The sequence below is a fragment of the Oppia nitens genome, unplaced genomic scaffold (genome assembly GCF_028296485.1).
Source record: "Oppia nitens isolate AA-2021 unplaced genomic scaffold, nextdenovo-longstitch-racon4-pilon3 scaffold1_pilon_pilon_pilon, whole genome shotgun sequence".
In the NCBI taxonomy this organism is placed as follows: domain Eukaryota; kingdom Metazoa; phylum Arthropoda; class Arachnida; order Sarcoptiformes; family Oppiidae; genus Oppia; species Oppia nitens.
Genome location: NW_026533199.1, coordinates 6,346,804 through 6,371,311, shown reverse-complemented (window position 1 = coordinate 6,371,311; position 24,508 = coordinate 6,346,804). Strand labels below are relative to the sequence as shown.

The 24,508-nt window shown below is 28.9% G+C and overlaps 5 protein-coding genes across 5 annotated transcripts; 2 read left to right on the top strand and 3 right to left on the bottom strand.

Annotated features, from left to right (window-relative positions):
* Positions 1-2,679: 2,679 nt before the first annotated feature.
* On the top strand, positions 2,680-4,001 carry LOC128966419 (inositol polyphosphate 5-phosphatase E-like). Its single transcript, XM_054313268.1, has 3 exons — positions 2,680-2,775; positions 2,827-2,882; positions 2,969-4,001. The coding sequence occupies exons 1-3, from the start codon at positions 2,680-2,682 to the stop codon at positions 3,999-4,001; spliced, it is 1,185 nt and encodes a 394-aa protein (XP_054169243.1).
* A 167-nt stretch (positions 4,002-4,168) lies between these two features.
* LOC128966418 (intraflagellar transport protein 27 homolog) lies at positions 4,169-5,006 on the bottom strand. Its single transcript, XM_054313267.1, has 2 exons — positions 4,526-5,006; positions 4,169-4,188 (listed from the first exon to the last, which is right to left on the bottom strand). Exons 1-2 carry the CDS (start codon positions 5,004-5,006, stop codon positions 4,169-4,171), a joined length of 501 nt encoding a protein of 166 aa, XP_054169242.1.
* A 324-nt stretch (positions 5,007-5,330) lies between these two features.
* Positions 5,331-5,771, bottom strand: LOC128966416 (6-pyruvoyl tetrahydrobiopterin synthase-like). Its single transcript, XM_054313266.1, has one exon. It carries the CDS (start codon positions 5,769-5,771, stop codon positions 5,331-5,333), a length of 441 nt encoding a protein of 146 aa, XP_054169241.1.
* A 303-nt stretch (positions 5,772-6,074) lies between these two features.
* LOC128951672 (ADP-ribosylation factor GTPase-activating protein 1-like) lies at positions 6,075-8,314 on the top strand. The gene is made up of 11 exons (XM_054296919.1): positions 6,075-6,155; positions 6,237-6,318; positions 6,396-6,505; positions 6,569-6,740; positions 6,794-6,969; positions 7,066-7,143; positions 7,202-7,310; positions 7,368-7,424; positions 7,533-7,598; positions 7,691-7,750; positions 7,804-8,314. Exons 2-11 carry the CDS (start codon positions 6,259-6,261, stop codon positions 8,260-8,262), a joined length of 1,347 nt encoding a protein of 448 aa, XP_054152894.1. The 5' UTR covers positions 6,075-6,155; positions 6,237-6,258; the 3' UTR covers positions 8,263-8,314.
* A 158-nt stretch (positions 8,315-8,472) lies between these two features.
* Positions 8,473-24,328, bottom strand: LOC128966415 (midasin-like). The gene is made up of 5 exons (XM_054313265.1): positions 21,334-24,328; positions 20,798-21,263; positions 12,103-20,738; positions 8,973-11,880; positions 8,473-8,900 (listed from the first exon to the last, which is right to left on the bottom strand). Exons 1-5 carry the CDS (start codon positions 24,087-24,089, stop codon positions 8,475-8,477), a joined length of 15,192 nt encoding a protein of 5,063 aa, XP_054169240.1. The 5' UTR covers positions 24,090-24,328; the 3' UTR covers positions 8,473-8,474.
* Positions 24,329-24,508: the final 180 nt, after the last annotated feature.

Genomic DNA, 24,508 nt, shown 5'->3' with positions numbered 1-24,508 from the left:
CAACTATTTAATACAGTTTAAATAACTATTTTAACAACTATTTGACATTTTTTGGCAACTATTATAACAACTATTTAATAGAGTATAAAAAATTATTAATCAATACACTACTAATAACTCACACTCAACAACACAAATCTAAGATTGAAAAATCTAATTATAAACAAAACAAAACATAAAATAAATGTTTATTTTCAAACAAACTTTTAAAAGTTTTTTGTTTACTGAAATCTATACGAGTGTATGTGTATGTGTATGTGTATGTGTATGTGTATGTGTATGTGTATGTGTATGTGTATGTGTATGTGTATGTGTATGTGTATGTGTATGTGTATGTGTATGTGTATGTGTATGTGTATGTGTGTGTATGTGTATGTGTATGTGTATGTGTATGTGTATGTGTATGTGTATGTGTATGTGTATGTGTATGTGTATGTGTATGTGTATGTGTATGTGTATGTGTATGTGTATGTGTATGTGTATGTGTATGTGTATGTGTATGTGTATGTGTATGTGTATGTGTATGTGTATGTGTATGTGTATGTGTATGTGTATGTGTATGTGTATGTGTATGTGTATGTGTATGTGTATGTGTATGTGTATGTGTATGTGTATGTGTATGTGTATGTGTATGTGTATGTGTATGTGTATGTGTATGTGTATGTGTATGTGTATGTGTATGTGTATGTGTATGTGTATGTGTATGTGTATGTGTGTCTAATTTTATTTTCGAATTTTGACTTTAGATTCATATAAATCATTAAAATGTTGAATATTATTGTCTAAAAATATTAGTCTATTTGAGCATGGTCAAAATGGCCGACAATTTTTTAACGAATTGATTTTAGAAATGTTTAAATGTTTTCATATTTTTGTATATAATTTTGATTATAATATGTAATAAATATTTTGGTTATAATATTTTACTATTACTAATATTAATTATACTAATTATAATTAATTAAATACTAATTATGAGAAACAATGATTTTTTATAATATGACATAATTATTGAATAATTGTTATTAGCAATGAATATTTTTGTTAAAATTAGTACTAATGGTGAGAATCATCATATTTATAAAATGTGTGATTTATTAGTCTTACGAATTAATTTACGTCATTAAAGTTTGTTTCTGGCAATGCCTTCTAGCATTTTCAAATGGTTTGTATTGTTTTGAAAAAATATATTTGCCATTTTTATAAAAATAATTTTTAGAGTTTAATTATTATAATTTAAATTTTATTTATATGGTTAAGTCTATGTATTAAAAATATTCAATATAAACATATTGTAATTAAATAGAATTTAAAATATTTATAAATATCATTGAAATAATTTTTTAAAATATTAATTCATGCATTAAATAAGTCATATAGAGATTTATGAAATAACATTAATGATAATATATGACTATATGAATGATATAGAATACGTGTAACATTTTATATCTTTTAAAATGTATAATATCTTATCAAATGTAATGTATTTTCAATTAAAATGTCTTCAAAATTAATATTTATTATATAAATAACATTAACAAAGTAAATATAAAATACATAATTGCATAATTCAAGTAAGATAAATAAACATTTAATAGTTTATTAAAGCAAAATTCATATTACCAATAATTATATAATATTGAATCGCATGTAAATTACTATTAATGTATAATTTATTAATTAATTTTCTAATTTTATTTGGTTAAAATTAAGTTTTAAATATTTTATAAAACTATACTATTGATATATATATATATATAAAGTATAATTATAGTTTATTAAAATACTTTATATATATATATATATATATATATATATATATATATATAAAGTATTTTAATAAACTATAATTATACTTTTAAACACTTTTAACTAAACTTAAAACTATGTGATTATTTTTATATTGTTCTGTTAGCTTTTCATATTTATTTTTAAAAAATCAAAATCAAAATTAATATTTTTATATACAATTTACAAAATTAGTTAAAAATTATTACACATTTATTAAAATTCTTAATGTTATTTATCTATTTCATTAATTTAATTAAATAAATGAAAAATTATGGTTTTTACTATTATCTATTTCTTATACATTACAAAAAATTATAGCGATGAATACAATAACTTATATAAAATTAACAACAAAAACATAATTCTTGTTAACAATAGTTAATAATTTTAATGTAGAATCGGTTGCTTAGGAAAAATGAAAACAATCAATAAATATAGAGAATTGTTATTTTAGTAACAAAATTGTCGTAACTGTCAATATTAAGGCTAATTCAGTATCAGTTAACTATCCTCTTATAAAACAAGTTTGCTATTATTATTACTTTACAAATTTAAATTAATATATAATATAAAGAATACAAAATATCTAATTATTATTTAATATATAAAGTTTAAATAAACATTATTTTAATTATTGTAATAATATTCTATTAATTATGAATAATTTAAATCGTTTTTTAAAGAAAAAATTGCTAAAATAACAATGATTTTTATGTCATAAAAATATTATTATTTAATAATATATCATTTGTTAATAAAATGAATGGTAAAAATAAAGATAATAATAAAATTAGTTCAAGTTTAGACTCTTTAAGAGGTAATGGTAGTGATATAACAATAGAGAAAAACAGTGCCAATAGTGGATATTCATCATCATCTTCATCAATGGTCACAACCACATCAAGCGCTAGTATCTTACATCCCATTACCGTCGATGAGGCGAGAAATCAAAATTATTTGATTGGAAGTGTTGGCTCAACAGTATGTTAATTATAATAATATTTAATAAATTAAATACTTTTTTAATTTAAGGATTCACTTTTTGGTAGAGAAGAGTTATTGAGATATTTTCCAAATTCAAAAATCAAGTATTAATTATTTAATTTATAAATATAAATATAAATTATATAATTAAAGTATAGTATAATTATAATTTACTGTAATTTGTTTGCAGAGTATTTGTTGTTTCGTGGAATATGAGTTCAAAAAGTGGTCCAAAAGATATTAAAAATCTATTACTTCCTGAATCCGTAACATTTGTTCCCGATTTATATGCCATTGGTATACAAGAAGGTCCGGATAAACGTCAGATAAATGAGTTTCAAATCCAAATACAGGCCACAGTCGGTGCCAGTCATGTATTGTTTCATTCGTCAACATTAGGTGTTCTTCATTTGTTAATATTTATCAGAAGAGATCTGATTTGGTTTTGTACGATACCTGAAGATTCTTTCTTCAATACCCGTCCTTCGGCTACAAATTTGGTCAAAACAAAGGGAGCAATCGGTATTTCATTTGCACTTTTTGGTACTTCTTTTCTCTTCATTAACTCTCACTTAACGGCACATCAAACTAAAATTAAAGACAGAATTGAAGAATATCTAAAAATTTGCAAATCTCTTGATTTACCAAAAAATCTTCAGCCTTTAAATCCTCGGTATATCAGTAATGATGTGACGGCAAGATTTGACACAGTTTTTTGGTTTGGAGATCTCAACTTCAGATTAGAGATATCAACTCAAGAAATAATGAAAATTATTAATAAACCAATAAATTTGTCAAACGTATCGGTCAATTATTTTAAAGAATCGGATCAATTGATAAATGTTATACAAAGAGGATTAGCTTTTAAAGGTTTTAGTGAGCCGTCGGCGCCTAAGTTTCCTCCGACTTATAAATTCAAGTTAGGAAGTGATGACTACGACCTCTTCAGCCAAAGAGTTCCATCATTTACTGATAGGATTCTCTATCGCTCTAAAAGAGAGTCTCATATTAGTTCACTTTTGTATGATTGGGTGCCTTCAATGGTTTCATCAGATCATAAACCAGTCATAGCTTTATTTGATGTTCAACTCAAACCTGGAAGAGATGTCATCAACCGATTAAATGCTGGAAATTTTAACCGAAATGTTTATATTGAAGCCATGAAAATACGGGCTAATGAATATGCCATTAAAAATGGTAGTATTGTTTGTAATATCATGTAAATTAAAAATATTTAATGTCTTATAAATTATACGGGTAATTTTATTATTTAGATTATATATGTTCTAATTTATTAAGTTAGCATTATTAATGAATATCATTGCAAATATTAATAACATGTTCTGATATTATTATTATTATTATTAATGTATTTATTATATAGTGTACTCTATTTAATAAATACTGTATCTTATATGCAATAACATATAAAAACGAGTATTAATTAGGATAATAATTAGAAAATTAATTTATAAAAGAAATGATAATTATTTTTATAAATAATTTTGTATTTGTATAATTATTTTTATTATATTTTTCAAAACACACAATTAAAACATTTAATTTAATAATTATATAATTTAATCATTAAACGTTAATTAAGTACAGAAATAAATTGTTTTTGATTAATAAAATTATAATATATTAAAATTATAAGAAATAAAATATTAAATATCTTTAATAATAGTATTTTTATTATTTGGATCATAGAAAGTATTGACAATATAATTGAAGGCATCATCGATACCAATGTTATGTTTAGCACTGGTTTCAAAATATCTCATTTTGAACTTCTTTGCCAACAGATGTGCCTCATCTTTGCTAACAATAACTCTTTCTTCTAAATCTATTTTATTTCCTAATATGACTCCAATGACACTATCTTTTGAAATTGTCTTCAGAGTATTGGTTAACCATTGATGCAATGAGTTGAGTGTTTGTTCATTAGTTACATCAAAGACGGCCACAATTGTTGATATATTGTGTGATAGTATTGTCTCATAAATTGGTTGATAAAACTGTTTTCCGGAGCAATCGTATAGAAAAAGCTCGACTTCTGACTCATTGTTTTGTGTCCTAAACTTTTTAACCGATACTTCAATACCTCGTGTCATACGATAACCATTGGAAATGTCTGACACAGTATTGGTTAGTAATTTGGTTATCGATGTCTTTCCAACAGTTGATTCACCAATGATTAAGCATTTGGTTCTTAAAATTGATGACATTTTACTTAATATATTTTATTACAACAAAAAATATATTATATATGATATGATATGTTTTGTAAGTAAAATTAAATTAAAATCCATAGCAACCAAAATTCAAGCGTACATTCAAATCAAATGTGTTGTCATAACTTTTGCTATTTCTTAGCTATCTTTAACTAGTTTTTTCAAATAATTTTTTTATCAGTTTTCTATTAAATATATTATATAAACAAAGTAAACTTAAAAATAGCTTTTCATACATTAGTAAATTATATGTATCCTACAGTATATTTTTGAATTGATTATATTTTATCAGATATTTAACATAAAATTATTGAATGTTTAGGCAAACTGTCCGCGAAAAATAACAATATTTTTGTCGGTTTCAAACAATTTAATTGAATCCAATGTAACATTTGTTGGCAATCTTTCGGCGATAACTTTCCAAATATAAATCGATATGTTTTCAGATGTACTCACTATTTGGTTGTCTCTAAAATAAGGCACGTCTTCGTCAATAAATTTATGATCTAATGATTTCAACACCGTTTCCGATATAATATCTTTAATGACAGTCATATCTAATACCATACCAGTGGTGACATCGACCACACCTTTGACAGTCACTTCAATAGTATAGTTATGTCCATGAATTGCATTACATTTGCCAAATATCTGACAATTGGTTTTGTCATCAATTGATCTATTATTCAGACGATGAGCTGAACTAAAACACTCTTTACGTGTCATATAAACCAAAGGTTTAGATGACTTGTTCTCCATTTGATGACAATATATGGCAACAAGTCTTATATAATATCAATATTTGTTATTAATTTCAATCACATTAACAGCTGTTTGATTGCATTTTCTATCAAATGTTCATTTATTTACAAATAAATTATTATATAATATAACTTATAAATATTACAAATAATATATAAATTATTTGATAATTAATGTCATAATTGAAGAGTTAGTATTGTTTATCATATCTATAATAAAGTGATGGATGTGTTGGATGTGTTGGATGTGTTGGATGTGGTGTTTGTCTCCCGAAATGTGTTTTAACAGTAAAGCATTCAATCAGTGATCACTTGTCGCTGACGTCAACGCATATGACGTTTAATGCATTGAGTTATTGACTGAGTGTTTGTTAGACTCTATGTATGAATGAGTTTAACAAACATTTGCCACATATTTGACACACATTTTCACTGAATTTTCAATCATTTAATTATATTTCAGTTAAGATCACAACTGAAGACAAATGGCGAGTCCGAGAACCAGAAGAATATTACAAGAGTTGAGACCTAACGATGAAAATAATGTAAATTTTTATCTTTTTCTTATATCATATGTTTTGCTTGAATGACCACTAAATGTCTTGAATTATCTCATAATTAGTACTGTTTTGAGTGCAACGCATGTAATCCTCAGTGGGTTAGTGTCTCGTATGGCATATGGATATGTCTGGACTGTTCCGGCAAACATCGAGGTCTTGGAGTTCATTTGAGGTGATTTCATAGTATCTGTTAATAGCAACACAAGTATTAACTTATTACTGACCAATTTGACAGTTTTGTCCGATCGGTAACAATGGATAAGTGGAAAGACATTGAGCTTCAGAAGATGAAAATCGGTGGCAATCGAAAAGCTAAAGAGTTTTTCTCTTCGCAGTCCGATTGGGACCCATCACTACCACTAACCGAGAAATACAACACACGAGCGGCCGCTCTCTATAGAGACAAAGTATAGACAAATATTTCAAAATAACATTTATTAATGAATTAACATTTGATTAGATTGTGACCGAAGCACAGGGAAAGAAGTGGTCAATTGACACTTCTTCAGCCAAAGATTACACTTCACGCATAATTCCAAAATCTTCAGTCAATAGCAAAAACTCATCGATGGTTTCAGAAATGAAATCAAATAACACCGGATGGGATGATGAATGGTCTCAATCTAGTTATCAAAGGTATTAACATTTGTTTAGTTTTTTAACATTTTTAAATAATGGAAATTGGATTTATATGATCATTAAATTATATGTAAATGTAATACATTATCGTAGTTATGATGCGCAAGAAGTTGATCGACAAAAAGAGGATTTTTTTGCCCGAAAACAAAATGAAAATATGAGTCGACCCGAGTATGACTTGTATTTAATTTATTTGAATACATTTTATAAATGAAAATCTTTGTGACAGTGATTTACCTCCGAGTCAAGGAGGAAAGTATTCTGGATTTGGATATAATGCAAACCCTCCGAGAAGTCAATCGGAATACGGATTAAATGCATTTTCTTCACTTTCATCAGTAATTTAAGTATTTATTGTCTAATTTTTAATCACTAAAAAATTGATTATTATTAAGGGTTGGTCTATGTTGGCAACAAATGCTACAAAACTGGCCTCAAAAGCGTCAGAAAATGTAAGATTTAACGGTTTTAACTCTATTTGATTTTGTTTATTATTATTATTATTTTATTATTATTTCGTTTATATTGTTTTATTATTTGCACGATTATTATTTTAAAAGGCTGTTAAGTTTGGATCAATTGCTTCGCAAAAAGCCACTGAAATGGGTGGTAGTGTTAATGATAAGGTATTCAATTGATCCATTGTTATCACTATTTTGTTTTTTAGTAGTTTTCAGTTTTTTGTGTTTGTGTATTGTATTTRTTGTGACAATAATAGGTTAAAGACGGGACTTTAGTTAATGATTTACAAACACAAGTCTCTGTCTTGAGTTCAAAGGTTTGTTAAACTGAAGAGTCACTAAAAAATTGATTGATTTATGATTTGATTAGTTTGCAGATATGGGTAAACGTGGTTGGAGTGAAATGTCATCTCTTTTTTCTCAACGATCACAATATACGGATCCAAACGCTGAAAACAGTTATGAAAATAGTTATCAAAATACTGGTAGTTATCATTCCGAAGATTTATTTAGTTCCACGTCATCGTCGGCCTCATCGACGCCAATACATTCGGTTAATAGAGAGCCACGAAATACTGAATCTTCAAATCTATTGAAAGAGTCGTCACCACAGAAACAAAGTCGACCGAAAAGTAGTTCAAACGGTTCGAACTCACGAATTAGTAAAGAGGAAAAAGTTTTAGACTTTGCCAGCAGTGAAGTCAAGATTAATAAGAAGTCTACTATAAGTAAAAGTGGAATCGATTGGACTGATGGCTGGAATGACGAGGCCTGGTCTCAGTTAGAGGTCGAGACACCCAAAACCAAGAAATCAACAAAAAAAAGTTAAAAATAGTTGTTTTTTAGGCAACAATTTTGAATACTTTAAAAAATAGTTATCATTAAATTTTAAATCATGAATTTTTTTCTTATTGAAAACGTTTTTATTTACAGTTTTTATTTAAAATTTTGTTTATTCTAAACAAATGTTAATGTATTTTAATTATTGAAAATATATTTTATCTAATTATAAATAATTAATAAATCAATTAATGAAGTACTTTATGTCTGTCCACTTGTAATCAACTCAAACCATTGTCTTAAAGCTTCTCCCATAACAATAGGCAAACCATTGATATCACGTAATAATATATAGAAAGGAAAGGGAAATCTTTCCATATATGACTCAATTTTGACGGAACCGGTAGTACTGAAAATGGGTACTCGTATGTCAAGAATTGAATCTTTATTCAGAGGATTATCGATGACAACAAACACTACAAATACTCCCAATTCTTTCATTCTTCGGATCACTTGTTTAACTCTTTGTTCTCCTTCACTATAAATACCTCTTCCATCGGAAACTATAACAAGCAATTGAGAGATGTCTACCTTCGCTGAACTCATTCTGTTTCTAGAGTTTGACATCAATTGAATTACAGCCTCTAAAAGATCCCCAATTCGTGTCTCCTTTTGTTCAAAAGTCAACTAAATTTTAAATAAACAATATTTATATTAATATAAAATTAATAAATTATTATTTAATATATTATAACTTACTTGAGTTAAAAGGTTTACTCCTGTATTCTCGTTAAATGTTTGATTGAAATGATGCAACAAATTGACGGTTTGTCCAAAGCTAACAATAGCCAGTTCTCCCGCTTCTAGTAATGTCAAAGATTTGCCCAAAAGAGCCAATGACTCAAAAGCCATTTGTTTTGACTTATTGTCGGACATACTGGAAGAGTCATCGATGGCAATAACAATCTGAAACTCACGTTTACTGGCTTTAGTTCTTCGCAACCAAATCTTATCTTTTCTAAAATCGCTTGCAATATATGCGATCACTTTCCGCATATTAAGACGTTTACCAGTTCTGTAATCTCCTCTAAGTTTCGCCATTTTTGTCGGCTCTAAAACCAGTTGTAAGCGATCGCACAATTCATATACCAATGGAGACACTTTGGCCTCACATTCCTTCCACATATCTATCACTGTATTTATGTCCAAATTGTTAGTCCCTTTGAAGGATAACTCATGAAAACAATTCTCAATTAAAATCTCATTTAATTCTTCAGTAATCATGACATTCATTGGAGTGCAAAATGTAGACTCATTTCCTCTTTGGACGGTTAAAGTGGGTACAACTTGTCCGTCGGTATCCATTATTTCTTCGCTTGTATTGCTATTCTTATCTTTGTTTTTATCATTTAATTTATTATTAGTTACTTCTGGTTTGACATCAATTGGTTTTAGTTTATCAATCATTTCAACTTCAGTTTCCTCAATATCCATCTCTTCGGGTTTGTTTACATCAATTTGTTTATTATCCTCTTTACCATCATTTTCAATGTCTTCTTTTTGAATAATTTTCTCTTCATTGCTTGCGATGTCCATAACTTGATTATTAGCTTTTGTCTTGTCATCGATGTGTTGATAAAGTTGTGAATTAATCATTTGATTTTCTGATTCATTTTTTTGGCAATTTATTTCTTCAATTTCATCAAATTGACTGTTATTTTCTAACACTTTCTGTCGTTTAGCACTTTTATTGTAATCATCGGTCAAAGTTCGTCGAGTTTTATCCATTTTGTTGTTTTGTTGAAACTTTTCTTCATTTGACTCTTTGTCCTCAAAAGAATCAGAAGTTTGAATTTGTTGTGATTGTGATTGAGTCGAGTTATCGCCGACTAATGATTGGCTGAGTCCGTGTTGTTTGTCATTTTCGATGACATTATGAGTGTCTGTTTGATCCGAATTTTGTTCGTTACAAATATCTGATTCTTGTTTTGAATTCATATCATTTTCTAATGACTTGTCATTATTGTCTAATCCAAAGATTTCATTATTGGTATTCCTTTCTTCTTTATTTGGATTAGATATCGATTGCTTGTCTTCTGATTCTTTTGTTTCATTGTCTTCTGATTCTTTGTCATCAATTTCATCTGTTTTATCATTACAGTTGTTATCATTCGTTTCATTTTCTTCAATGTTATTAAAATCTTCTTCATTTAGATCATCCAAATCTTGTTCATTAGACTCAGAATCGTTAAAACTTTCGTTAGAAACTGAAATTTCGTCATTTTGTTCGGAATTCTTATCATTTTCTTCGTCATTATCATCTAATTGCATATTTTCAGGTAAATCTTGTTGTGATTTATCTACTTTAGGTTCGACCTCTTTGTATGGATCAATAGTTTCGTCTTCGTATTCATCGTTTTGCAATTCATTTTCATTAATATCCAAATCTTCATCATTTTCTCTTTCATTTTCATTTATTTCATTTTCTTTCTTTAAATCTTTGTTTTCATCCTTTGATACAACTTTGCTATCAATTGAATCTTTTCCGGCAAATCCCGTTTCATCGTCATCTTCCTGTTGATCGGAATCTAAGTCCTCTTCATCTGATCCCCAAATTTTTTCATCTAAAACTTCAGAATTGTCATCGACGTCATCCATTTGATTCTCTAAGTTTTCGTCTTCATTACTTCCTTCAGAATCATTGTCATCATCTTCTTTATCTCCTTTAGATGGACTAAACATTTGTCCCTCAAAATCATTTTCCATTTCAAGTCCATTATCTTCTTCTTCAATATCATTGTCTTCCTCTTCATCTTTATTTCCTTTTTCAAGACCTTCTTTAAAAGTATCTTCGAGTTGATCTTCGCTTTCAATTTTATCGCTCACATCCTTAGTTCCCTCTCCTTCTCCAAGACCTGCGTTTTCAATGTTCTTAAACTCCGTTCCCTTTTCATTGCTTTCACTTTCTTCGTTCAGTTCTTGTGGTAAACAAAATCCGTTTTGAATTAACTCACAAAACAGTGATAAAAGTACGTAAAGAAGTTTGTTTGATGTTCTCAATGAAGAAATCGATAAAATCACAAAATATTGCAATAAATTTGTATAAATTTCCAAAAATGGATAAATAGTTTTCAATATTTGAGTTCTAAATTCAAGAAACGACATCAAAGACAAAGAGTCTTCAATTGGCTGACAAACAGTATTCATCAAATCAATCAGTTTTTCAAATAATTTCAAATTATTGACAATCTTTAAACTCTTTGAAATATTTTTCAAATCAAAAGATTGAAATGAATTCTCTAATAAATCTTCATTCGTCTCATCTTTTAATTCATTAAATGATTTGAAAATCTTTTCAATTGATAATAATATTGTTTTAATATAAACTATTGATTGTTCAGCGCATATATTATCAACTTTTGCTTCAAAATTAGTTGACAAATAATTTTGAGATTTTGATTCAAAATTTAATATTAATTCATTAGTTTCATTGAAAAGTGTTTCAAATTTTAAATCTAAACTTAAATAACAAAATATTTCGTTTGAATAACAGGTTTTCAATTCATCCATTAAAGTCATTAAAGTGTTGTAAATCTCTTTTAAATCATATAAATCTTTGAGAGAATTCAGTCCATTCTTACCATTAATTTCCAAAGATTTAAATTTACTTATAATTTCGTTAAACTTTGAAATATAGAAATTTAGTGAATAATTCAATTCATTAACATTTTGATCTGAAATGTGAAATCTATGTTGAGATGAGAGCAATAAAACTGGTTCTTCAGTGACTACACTCAAAGAGTTTATCAAATCAATTGAACGATAAATATATGCAATTATTTTAATTATTATATTTTCAGCTGAATTTATAAATCCGTTTATCTCTGACTTTGATATTATTTGTGTTAATGCATTGTCTCCGGTAAATACATTCAGATTTTGTTGATATAATTTAAAACTTTTAAATACATTTATAAATTTTGACAATGAATTTCTTGTATCTATTATTTGGTTCATTAATTGTGCTGAAAATCCTTTGATTCTGTCAATACTTCCAATGGATAACTGTTTGTTAGGACTTTCTAGTGATACACGAAGTGTCGTAAAACGGGCCAAACTTTTATAAAAATATTTATCACAAGAAGTTATATCGTTTATCATATCAATTGATAATTGAAAACTTTGATGAATGTTGTTATTGAGACAATTGGTAGTCATAATCATCTCATTGWRGTCTATATTACTTTCAATGACCAAACCTTTTCTATAAGAAAGTCCAAAATGAGTTAAACTTTTAAACAGTTCACTCAAAGCGCGACGTTTCCTGTTTTGGATGTGATTAACACTCTTTTTCCACTTTGTTTTATCTTTAATATCTTCAGTTACCTGAAGACAACTCAACTCCTTTACTGTATTTATAATATCAGAAGAAAACTCTTCAATACAATTGATTTTCTTAACAATATTTGAAGTATTTTTAAAAATCTTTTTAGACAAACGTTTGCTTTTAATGAGAAGTGATGGACTTTTTTGAAGTAAATTATAATCACAAAACATTTGTAGATTTTTATCTTCAATTGTGTTATGAATGTCAAACGTATTTTTATAATTCAAAACTAATTTCCAATTTGACGATTCATTTACACTATCAGTGTTTTGAATGACAAGAAATTGGTGAATGGGTTGAATCAATTGTGATCTGTATTTCTTAATATATTTATACAACTGTTTGTGTGATTTATCGACAGTACTCTTAAGCGACCAAAAGTTATTATCACTCCATTTGGTAATCTTTACAAACTCTTTCACTTCTTTTTCAATGGGTTTTCTCACATTAATCAAAGCATTTTCAATATTTGTATTAAATTGTCGATAAAATTCATATAAATTTTTGAGAGAAATAAACAAATAATTATCAAAACTTTTTTTGTTAACAGATTGAATGTGATATATAAATGCTCTCAAAAGGTTAAGTCTAATCTTGAATTCACCTAATTTTGAATTTTCAATAAATTTTTGTATTGAAGCAATAAATTCTTTAATTTCGTTTTCATAGAAATCATTTTTATTGCTCTCCAATAAAGATGTTATAGTTATGTATAAATGAAACCAAAAGTTAATCATTAGTTTCTTTTCAATATCGATGTCAACTGAATTCAAGCATTCAGACCAACACTTGAGCTCCAGTTTTCGCCAACTGATCAATAATTGTGTCACTTCGTTAAGATTATCAGTTAAACTGATACCTTTATGAGCCATTAATTGCCAATCTTGTGATACCTCAAGTAATACCTCTAATCCGGTGGCAAATTTAATAAGCGGTTCTCTTGAGTTAAATTCAAATATTCTGTGAATCACTTTAAGAATTTTCAATAAAATCGGATGATTTTCAAACTGAGGCAACAATTCAATCATAATTTTTGTTTCCATTGTTTCCAAAATTTTTAAGCAAACACTTGTTTCTTGAATCGATGAGTTGTGGTATATATTAAATGAATCGATGAAATCAACACTATTAATGTCATTAATTATTTCATTGCAAGCAATTAAATGTCCGCCAATAAGCTCACTATCAACTGATATATCAAAGAAAACTCCCAATCGTTTAATTATTTGAGAGACCACTGAATGTCTTATAATATAAGGCTCACGAAAGTTAATCACTTTTTTGTCACTTGTGTTATACAATTCAACGATATTCAAGTGACTCCTTATTATATCACATGTAATATCTTTATCTGTTTTGTATTCATTTAAATCTACTTTAATGTCTTCATTGCTGTCGTATTGATCGATGACATCCACATATTGTTCATAATAAGTGGGAAATAGTATTTCTATTTCTTGTTTATCTCTTTCCTCTTCAACCATTTCTTCAGTACATTCAGTCTTCATTCGATACTCAAAAAGTGTTTCTTCTTCTGATTTCTTTATCTCTTCTTCTTCTTTCATTTTTTGCCAACATTTGACAAAAATATCAAAAATACGTAAAGAAAGTAATATATGAGAGTTATTATAGTTTATAGACATTTCATTTTGAATTTCAATTAATGCTGATATCAAAAGTTTCGAGATATTTGAGTCAAAATCCAATTTTGCAAAACTTAATAATCGTTTGAAATTATTTATATTATCGACTGAACACAAATATTTTGCTATAAATGCGGGCGATTTTGTATTACAAAAATTGCCCACAATTTGAATACACGTTTTAAAATCAGTCATTTGACTAAATTTCAATTCATTAATCACTAAATTTTTATTTTGAAAATAAAATGTTAGATCTTTTAGTCCTTTTTGTATGAAAGAGACACCAATAAGAAATACATTAACTAAGTCTTGATATAATGGATAAGAAATTTGAATGCGACGGATGAATGATGTAATTGTCAACTGAAGATTCATTAACTCATCCATCATTTGCTGAATATTTATCACTGATTTATTACCATTTGATTCTCTAAATACTGTAATTGACTTCTTTAAACAATTATCTAATGCTTTCTTATTAATTACAGTATCAATAAATTGAATACAATCTGCTTTTAGCTTTTGGTAGTCACAAGAAGTTGACCGAAACGGAAGACTTGACTCAAACTTTGCAATCTTTTTCTCCAAAAGTTTCTTCCGTTCAATCAATTGTTGCATTAATATGTGATCTGAAGAGTCAATTGATGTATGACTTGACTTAATAAGCAAAAAAGCATTTCTCACTTCAATTTCAGCATTGATTAACTTCAGATCTATTATATAGTGATTAAGTTTACAATTGATTCGCACAATTGGATCAATTGGATACGTTGGACACAATAACTGAGTGGTTGTGTATCCGATGTAAATCATGGCAACACTTTCATCAAATGAGTCTTTGCATTCATAGATCAATAAAGAGATATAATTGAAAAGTTCATTAGTGTCGTTGATTTTGGCACTTAAACTGTTTTTCTTGACGGGAGAACTTGTGTTCACGTTTTGAATTAATTGTGAAAACCAGGTCTTTATAAAAATAAAATGTTGTTTAGTCAGTGATTTTGTTTGAAATTCATTAATAGTTTCAAAATTCAATGTCAAAAATTGTTTTAAGCGCTGGTATTGATATAACTTTTCACTTAATAAACCAATTGAGTTATGTTTGTTTGATAACAAATAACTCGATGTCAATGATATAAATGGCAAACATTCAGACGTCAGTTGTAATAGTCGTTCATTAAATATATTAGTTTCAAATGATTTAATTGTTTTATTTGTCAAATCAATAGAAAAAAGATTTAAGACATTACTAATCGTCAAATTTTGGTTTAAGTCAATGAAATGATAAAGTATTAAATCTGTTGAGATATTATCGCTTTTGTTGCTTAAAGTCAAACATGTCATATGAAATGGATTTAATGTTACAAATTTGGATTCAAATAGTTTCAAGTATTGATCACTAAAATTGTTTAATATTTTGTTGAAATAAATCATTTCCGCGTAAAATATCGATAAAAGATATAACGGTTCTAATTGTTTGTTTGTCACTGACTTTCGTCTATTAATAGCGTCTTTGTATTCAAAACTTTCTTCTTCGTCTTCTTTCTTATCTTTTGACAAATTAGTTATCATTTGTTTAATAATTTTTAAATCTTTTTTGACATTAACTCTATTATAAGTATCACTAATCAAATCACAAATGCTGTGATACATCAATAAAATAATGTCTTTACATGAATTTAAATGACACAAATGTTTGATGCGAAAGATATCATCACATAAACCAACGAAAGATTCAAAATATATTGCAGAGTCTTGTGATCTCATAATAAAACAATTATTATTCATTAAAAGAGATAAATTGTATTTAGTTTTCATTGATTCCATGCCATCGATGTTTAATAGATTGTTAACGTTAGATATAGTATCTCCTAAATCTATATCTAAAAATGTTTGCAATATTGATAAAGACTTATCATTGCAGAGAATCCATAATGTGATAAATTCTTGAGACACAAATTTGCTTAAGACATCAGCTTTTGGATACTTCTGATAACAAATAGTCAGTAATTGATTAATCCAAAGAAGAATATCACGTAATAGTATAAAGTCATCATTGGTTGGACACAATTCACGCGCTTTTGTAATCAATTGATTCTCAATATTATTAATTACACTATAAATAGCAATAAAAAGTTTTGAATGCGGACTTCGAAAAGATTTATCATTAATTAGTTGAGAAACCATTTGCATGAATGTCATCATTTGGTCACCATTTGTGGTCTTTATAAACATTTGTTGGCATTTTAATTGATGGCAAAACATATTAATCATAAATCGATTTATATTATTCTCAATTAATTCAATACAATCACTGAAATTCATTAAATGCGATAAATATTTCCAGACATCAGTATTATGTCTCAAATCAATTTCAATTTCAGAGAAATTGTTAAATATATTCGTTTTTGGGATCAATTCTTCTATTTTGCTACCAATAGTTGACATTAATTGTGTGTCATTTGTATAATAATAATCACTAGAGTATTGGTTTAATAAATGGCAACGAATATTGAAATCTTTGAAACAACTCTTTTCTAAATAGATTCTCAAAGTTGTGGAGAATTTCTCGATTAAGTAATTCCTATCAATCGATTGTCGCCTTAGTTTGGATATATCAGAAACGACAACTAAATCGTCGACAGCATATGATGTCAATGAATCGTATTTATAATTATTTAATGACAATGTTTTTCGTCTTAAATTATTCGTTATATTGATGGACATAATATTATTAACAAAAAGTTCAATATCGTCGACACAAACACAATGTTTACTGATTTTTAAACAAAACTCTTTTAGACATAATTCAGGTCTAAAACCGTTTTGTAAATTATAAATCAAACTTTTGACACATTCAGTCAATGAAAATAAACTAATTTTGTCGTTTTCATTGTTATTAAATTGTTCGTAACATTTGACAACAATTTGGTATAAATCACTATCACTTTCAAACAAACCATTCAATTGTTTTATAAAATCTTGTTTATCATTAATGGGAAACATAAATATCTCAATTCCTCTGTTTCTCATCGCTCGTGAGAGTTCACCATTTAATGAATCCATTGTCAAAATTAGTCGAAAGTCAGGATGTGGTTTAATTGTTGTCAATTGACCATCAATTGATCCCTTTTCTGTAATAATAAGTTCACCATTTGGCTCAAGTAAACTGTTTAGTCTGTCCAATACGGAAGCACTACAAAGATTTGCGTTATCTATAAGAAGCCATCCTCCAGAAGTTACAGCTCTGACCACAATCGAGTCGCGCCATTCAAATGTACCACTAATTGAGTCATTATAACTACTTGTCTTAATTGAAATCACTTGTTGTTTCAAATTAGTTGTTATTGTATTATCCAAAACATTCATTTCTTTAATAATGTCTAGAATTTCATCAAAAATTTGAAGCTTTTCTAATAACATGTCATTAATCGATAGATCACTTAAGTGTAATGTTTGTAATTTAAACCACAATTCAAGAATTTGCTTTGTTTTTTGCTTTTGTGGTGAATTGTTATAAAAAGTTTGACAAAATATAGAATAAATCGATTCTTCGATATCTTTTAATTGATGAGAGAAATCCTTTTGTTCAAATCCTCCCAAAAGATCCATTGTATCCATTTCTGGATTCATTGAAAAGATTCTAAGTTTATGTCCCGTTAGATCAGCCAAAAGTTTGACAACACTTGTTTTGCCAACACCTGAGTCGCCKATTAATATTGACATCCAATTCATTTCAAGACATTTCATTAATGACTCCAAATATTGCTTTTGTGAATCAAAAACAATAAAATTTGTTAATTCATTGTTCAGATTTCGTCGCCGTTTTATAAACGAATGTCCGATTTGTAAATAATTATCAGTGACAACAAAATTAATTGTTTTTAATTTAAAATTATTAAAATGCTTTTCGACGATTTCACTCATTTTTATTTTATCTTCAATTGTCCTCATTTTATCGATATATAACAATTTCACAAAATTTTCGGGTTCAACATAATTAAAGTCCGATACTTTATGTGTAGTCAATTGTAACCATCGGATCAATTCTCTTAGATTGAATTCCCAGGGACTGCCCTTTTGGCCAAATTTATTAGATTTCACAATTTCATTAATAACTTCATCATTAAAAGATACCATTTGTTTAATAACAGTTATCGGAACTTTTGGAAAAGTGTTTGTAAGTATTAAGACATAGTCATCGGTGTCCAAATTATGCATATATACATTAGTGAAACGGTTTAGTAAAGATCGGGGTAAACCCTTTCGAGCACCACCTTCTGAATGTGGGTTTTGAGTGGCAAATATACGGGTCATTGTTTTGCTTATCTTAAATGTCTTATTCAATTCGGGAATAAATATTTCATTTCTGTGATCAAAACAAGCATTTAGACCCTCAAGAACTGATTGTTGGGCCAAATTAAGTTCATCCAACACAATCCATGTCCAATCGCTCTTAAGTGCCTGAAGTAGTGGTCCGTCTCTGAACGCAAATTTTCCGGCAGAGTTGTCACCTTCGATAGGAAGATCAGCACCAAAAAGATCACTAATATCTGTTTGTTCCGATAGATTAATACGAATCAATCGATGTCCACTTGCTTTAGCCAATGCCTGTACTAAAGTAGTCTTTCCTACTCCAGGCATACCTTCAAGAAGTATGGGTTTCGGTAATTGCATTGCTCTTAATACACTTAAAGCATTATTTCTAACTGTAGGACTGTCCCAATAGTATTGATTATCAATAATCGTATGAATATGCGGTCCTTTATGTATACAAAATGGTTTAATAGTAAAATATTTGCTGTTATCTAAGTTAATATCCATCTTATCAGTTGTTGTTTGATTGACAATAATATTTTGACACAAATTATTAAGATATTGTTGACATTCAGTGCGAATTTCAATTGAACTCTTGATGTTTGTATTGAATGTATATCCGGCACATCCAATGGCGTCAACAAAAACAAGAAGTGCTCCGTTCATAAATGCATCGCTAATGGACAGAGATATTACATTTGATGACTGAATGCTAACATTTATGAATTCAACCCAACTTAAGACATCTCTAATGCTTAATATTAATTGCTTTGAATTTTTTATGTTTATATTAAACCAAGAAATAAATTGACAAATAGATTGACAGACAATATTCTTAAACTCATCTAAAGTATCACTTAAATTATGATCAATTATATCTTTGATGTCTTCAATATTATCATAAGATGGACACCAGATCTCTGTAAATCTATTCCTAAGCGCAGGCGAGAGCTCTTTCTTACCGTAATCGCCGCCCGGATTCATAGTTGCCATATATCTAAACGATGGCTTAGCTTTGATCACTGGAATTGATATATCACTATCAAAGGTGTTGTTGTTTTCCGCTAAAACAAGAGTTCTTTCTGTTTCTAAGACAGAGTTTAGACGCTCCAAAACTGAGTCATCTGCAAGAGATATCTCGTCAACCATAAAGTAGTCGCCATTTTTCATTGCATCAACAAGTGGTCCGTCAACCCATTCAAATAATTTACTATTTTCTTCACTGTCTTCATCTATATGTTCGCGAACAGGTCTGAGACTTCCTAAAAAATCTGCGCTTTCGGTATTCATATGACAACTAACGGAATGTAATTTTCGATTACTGAGTCCTGCAAACAGTTGACAAATTGATGTCTTTCCACATCCAGTTTCTCCAACTAATAAAACCGGTTCATTGTATTTGATAGCTTCGGACAATAGAATGGCCAATCGTTTAAAAGACTTGGTCCATACAATATGTTTGTATTCATCATCAATATTATAATCGCCGAGAAATGAAGTCGAATTAAACAAAGTATTTGTATCCAATTTTCGTTTAAATCTCGTTTCGAGAACAGATTGCACGAGTGATAGCTCTTCAGGTTTACGAACCCTACCGGCGAGTAACATATAACCATCTTTGACAAGATGTAAGTCATAATCATAAAATGTTATTTCTTTGTTCAGTTCATTTGCAAATCTTCTATATCTTTCACCCCAACGAAAGAGATCTCTTAACGTAATAAATCCTTGTTTTCCGGCAAAAACACCACTTTCTCGTCGCCTTATTTGTAAATCGTGCAAAACTCCAACCATTCTCTTAGCATAAGACATAGGAAGAGCACATCTTTTATGAAGAATAATCTCAAGTTCTTCGTTAGGAATTTCATTAAAATGTAATTCAACAAAACGATTACGAAAAGCACGGGACAACACTTTACGTCCGCCATAATGACCGGCGGGGTTTTGGGTGGCAAACAATAAAAATCTGGAATTGGCTTTAATTAGTTGTTGTGTTTCGGGAATAAATAGCTCTCTATTATCATCTAAAACTCTGTTAAGAGCTTCCAATACATCAGTCGGCGCTAAATTAAGTTCGTCTAATATAATCCAATAACCATTTCTCATGGCTTCAGCCAAAACTCCTTCTCTGAATACAAGCTTTCCATTTGCATCCACACAATAACTGCCCACATATTCCTATAAAAATTAGTTATATTAGTATCAATATATTAATAATGTTATACTAATATCATTACCTGAAGATCTGTGTGTTCGTGATTATTGACGCGGACGCACACATTTCCGGTGACGGCGGCCAACCATTCAATTAAACTTGTTTTTCCGACTGAGGTCTCGCCCTCCAACAGAATTGGAAAAGTTTTACCAATTGATACTATTCTGCAAATCATCTGAAGATTTCTTTTAACAGTTTCCGTTAAAATATATGAATCATTCATTTTTAATTCTTTAGGTCCCTTAAGAATATAAAACCCTTCAATGCATTGATATTTCTCCGACAACTTTGGCGCTTGAATTTTAGCTTTCAATATCTTTTGTGTATCTTTGGCACCAAATAAAGCTAACTTAATATCATTTTCAACTTTAATATGCGAGTTGTGATCCAATCGAGTGAGAAATGATAAACAAATTGCTTCATAAAGTGATCTCAAGACAATTGTACACGGATTTGAAGCCGAGACACTTAGTGCCCGACAAAGAGTCCTATTATTTATTATAAAATATATCAAAAAATTGTTATTACTGTCCATAAGTTATCAACAAAAAAACAAACCTTAAACTATAGTGCGGTCGCAATCCATTACTGTCCGTCAAAATGGTCTTTGAATCGCTTTTCATTTGCAAATAAAAGTTGAGAATTGTTTCGATCAAATTCGGTGAAACATATTTCCCAATATATGAATGGATGAGAATTCTCAAATCAGGTTTATCTTCGAGTTCGTCGACAAAAAACTCAGTAAAACGATTTCTTATGCCAAGAGGTAACTCCTTTTTGCCGACATCTGTGGCCGGATTCATACACGCAAACAAACGGAACTCTGGGTTTCGTTGGGCTGCTATACCATCGGCTTTATCTAGAAGAACAACTGAACCCTTTTCAGTGTCCAATATAGCAGACAAACACTGCAGTGTTTCAGATTCAGCCAAATTGATTTCATCCAATAAAATCCAGTCACCATTTTTCATTGCCTTTACAAGACTTCCTTCAATAAAACTAAAAGCCAAACAACCCTTTTGTTTGCATCTATTTGTCTGCAATCGAGTAATTCGTTCGCCTAATACTTTCCATCGTTCAAGAAGTGATTGATCTTTACATTTGGTTAAAGCATTTTCATAAACCCGAAGTATAATTTTAAATAGTGTCGACCACTCTTCAGATTTATATAATCGTTCAAATTTTGTCAAAAATGTTAAATTTTTCTCCTTTTCAAAAGTATTTTCAAACAAATACAAATATTCATCTTTTATTGGACTAATCATTACATTCAGTTCAATAGGTTTATATCCACCTAAAAGATCTGAACTATCACTTTGTTGGTTCATATTGATGACAGTCAATGATTTATTTAATCTTTTGGCCAAATATTGAACACATGATGTCTTTCCAGTTCCTGTTTCGCCGCACAACAGAACTGGTTCTCTATTATCAATGGCAACAGATATGCGCTCCAAAAGTGATAGCGACTGATGAGTCAAAGCAAATGTTGGCAAATGCTTGTAATCTTCATTCAAATTAATTTTATTATAATTTAATTTGAAATCAATTCTTCCAATTTTAAACATATTTTTGTTTACAATTAATTCAGGTTTACGTTTAGCGCACAGGTATTCACTTTGACTTTCAGTTATATTCAAATGAGAACCAATGACTTGCGATTTGGTTATCCGTATCGATGGACTAGAATGTGATTGAAGAAAACAATCGTTTGCATCCAATAATGCCGTTATCGCCGACTTATCGGAGTTTAGTTTAAAATTCTTGGAAATCCTTTGACACCATTTCATTAAATCTCTTAATGATATTTGTCTTTTAAGACTATTATTTTGACTTTCAGTTTGAAGATAATAATAAATATCTAAAATTCTGTCAATTATTTTATCCAAATTTGACCACTTCTTTGATATAAGTGATGACAATTCCGTTCTGTCCATCAAATTGAGTGTCACTTTAAAACACAATTTATTGACACTATTATGAACACCAAATTTAATGGCAAACTCTGAATGTTTTATATCACTGTTTTGAGAGCTTATCAGACGTCTGGTAAAGAATATGCAAAATTCGTTGTGAACTCTATTTAATTGATTTTCACAACCGGGAAGTGATGACAAAGAATTGGATTCTAATACAGATGTCAGCATTGATATGACATCAGAAGGAGCACAGTCTATGTCTTCTAAAACAATCCAATGACCGTATTTCATGGCCTGAGTTAGTGGTCCGGCCTTCCAAACGAACTCTCCGGGAATGTCGGTACAAATATAGGATCCGATCAGCATTTTGGCGTCAATTTGGTCTCCCATTTGAATTTTTGTTAGTTGAGGTGCTTTTCGTCTTCCCGTAAGAGAAGCAATGTATTCAATAAGTAATGTCTTTCCTGAACCTACCGGTCCTTCAATGAGAATGGGTTTTTCATAAGCAATACCTAATGCAATGTTTCTTATATTGTTTCGAGTGGTCGACAGTAATATTACATTATTATCATTGAAATTATCATAACTATCACTATTTCCATCAATTAATTGACAACTTTTTAATTTATTAATTAAAATCCCTTCAACGCACACGACATCATCAGTGAAATCCTTTTCATCGAAATAATGCTCAAAATCACCACAAAATTTATCATTACTTATCTCATAATATAAAACATCTTTTAGTTGAGTTAATGGCATTCGCATTGAAAATAAATATAAATATTTAAGTCTTAGTTGAATCAAATCTTCTTCAGTAAACTCTTTAGCGAACAACTCATCAAATTGAGTGCCATTTAAACCAAACAAAATGACATAACATTGTATTGAAATATATCTAATGTCTTGGTTTGCATGTGATGTCAATTGCAATATAAAACTCCAATCAAATGCGTCCCTAAACCAGACGGGATTGAAGTGAACATAACTAAGACATGCGATGATAATATCAAGAACTTCATTATCTTCAGTTGTATTGTCCAACAAAACAATCGGATTAAACAGTGAGGTTTGAAAACATTGATAAGCAAAATGTGTGGCATAAGAGTAATAACCAATTAGTTCACTGACAGCAACAAACAGATCACGTCTTAATTGAGTCTTCTTTAGACATCTAAAGAGTAAATCATTTAAAACGGCGGCAAACAGTGACACCAATTTTGGTCGCACTTCACGTATGAGTATCAAATCTGACACAATGTCCAAAATGTGTTGTCGATTATCGGGTGACCAACTCTTTAGTGTCAGAAAATGTCTTAACTGTGTTATCAACTCATGGTTTGTGTCCATTTGACACAAACTTTTCGTTGCGTTAAACGCCTGAAATCTCCCCATATTTTGGCTAAAACTTTATTATTAAGACATCAATGAATCTATTGATCACTTAATAAATCGTAAATTAATTGATATTTTTAACAAATTGTCTTAAATGACAACAAATAAGTCATTGATTTGTCAATACATACCACACGTGTGTTTAATACCATTGAAAGCACGTGTAGTCAAGTAAGTGCTGTCTGTATTACATGACGTCAATCAACAAAAATAATTGTGTAATCATTTAAATGTTTCATAAATTATGGTTTATTGTATTGTATTGTAGAAAACATATAAATTTATACATTATTAGCTATTAATTTATATATTAAAAAAACATTAAAATGATTAACTGATTGACACAAATATTTATCGTCTAATTAGATGATAATATCAATACAATAATTAAATGAAAAATAGTTTTTATTTATTAAATC

Bases quoted from the DNA above. Each gene is read 5' to 3' on its own strand.
- LOC128966419 (XM_054313268.1), top strand. From the start codon at position 2,680: ATGGTCACAACCACATCAAGCGCTAGTATCTTACATCCCATTACCGTC. The intron at 2,776-2,826 runs GTATGTTAATTA...TTTTAATTTAAG, and splicing joins TTGGAAGTGTTGGCTCAACA to GATTCACTTTTTGGTAGAGA. The intron at 2,883-2,968 runs GTATTAATTATT...ATTTGTTTGCAG, and splicing joins TTTCCAAATTCAAAAATCAA to AGTATTTGTTGTTTCGTGGA.
- LOC128966418 (XM_054313267.1), bottom strand. From the start codon at position 5,006: ATGTCATCAATTTTAAGAACCAAATGCTTAATCATTGGTGAATCAACT. The intron at 4,189-4,525 runs GTATCGATGATG...ATTGCATATAAG, and splicing joins CAGTGCTAAACATAACATTG to ATACAGTATTTATTAAATAG.
- LOC128966416 (XM_054313266.1), bottom strand. From the start codon at position 5,771: ATGGAGAACAAGTCATCTAAACCTTTGGTTTATATGACACGTAAAGAG.
- LOC128951672 (XM_054296919.1), top strand. From the start codon at position 6,259: ATGGCGAGTCCGAGAACCAGAAGAATATTACAAGAGTTGAGACCTAAC. The intron at 6,741-6,793 runs GTATAGACAAAT...ACATTTGATTAG, and splicing joins CCGCTCTCTATAGAGACAAA to ATTGTGACCGAAGCACAGGG. The intron at 7,751-7,803 runs GTTTGTTAAACT...TGATTTGATTAG, and splicing joins TCTCTGTCTTGAGTTCAAAG to TTTGCAGATATGGGTAAACG.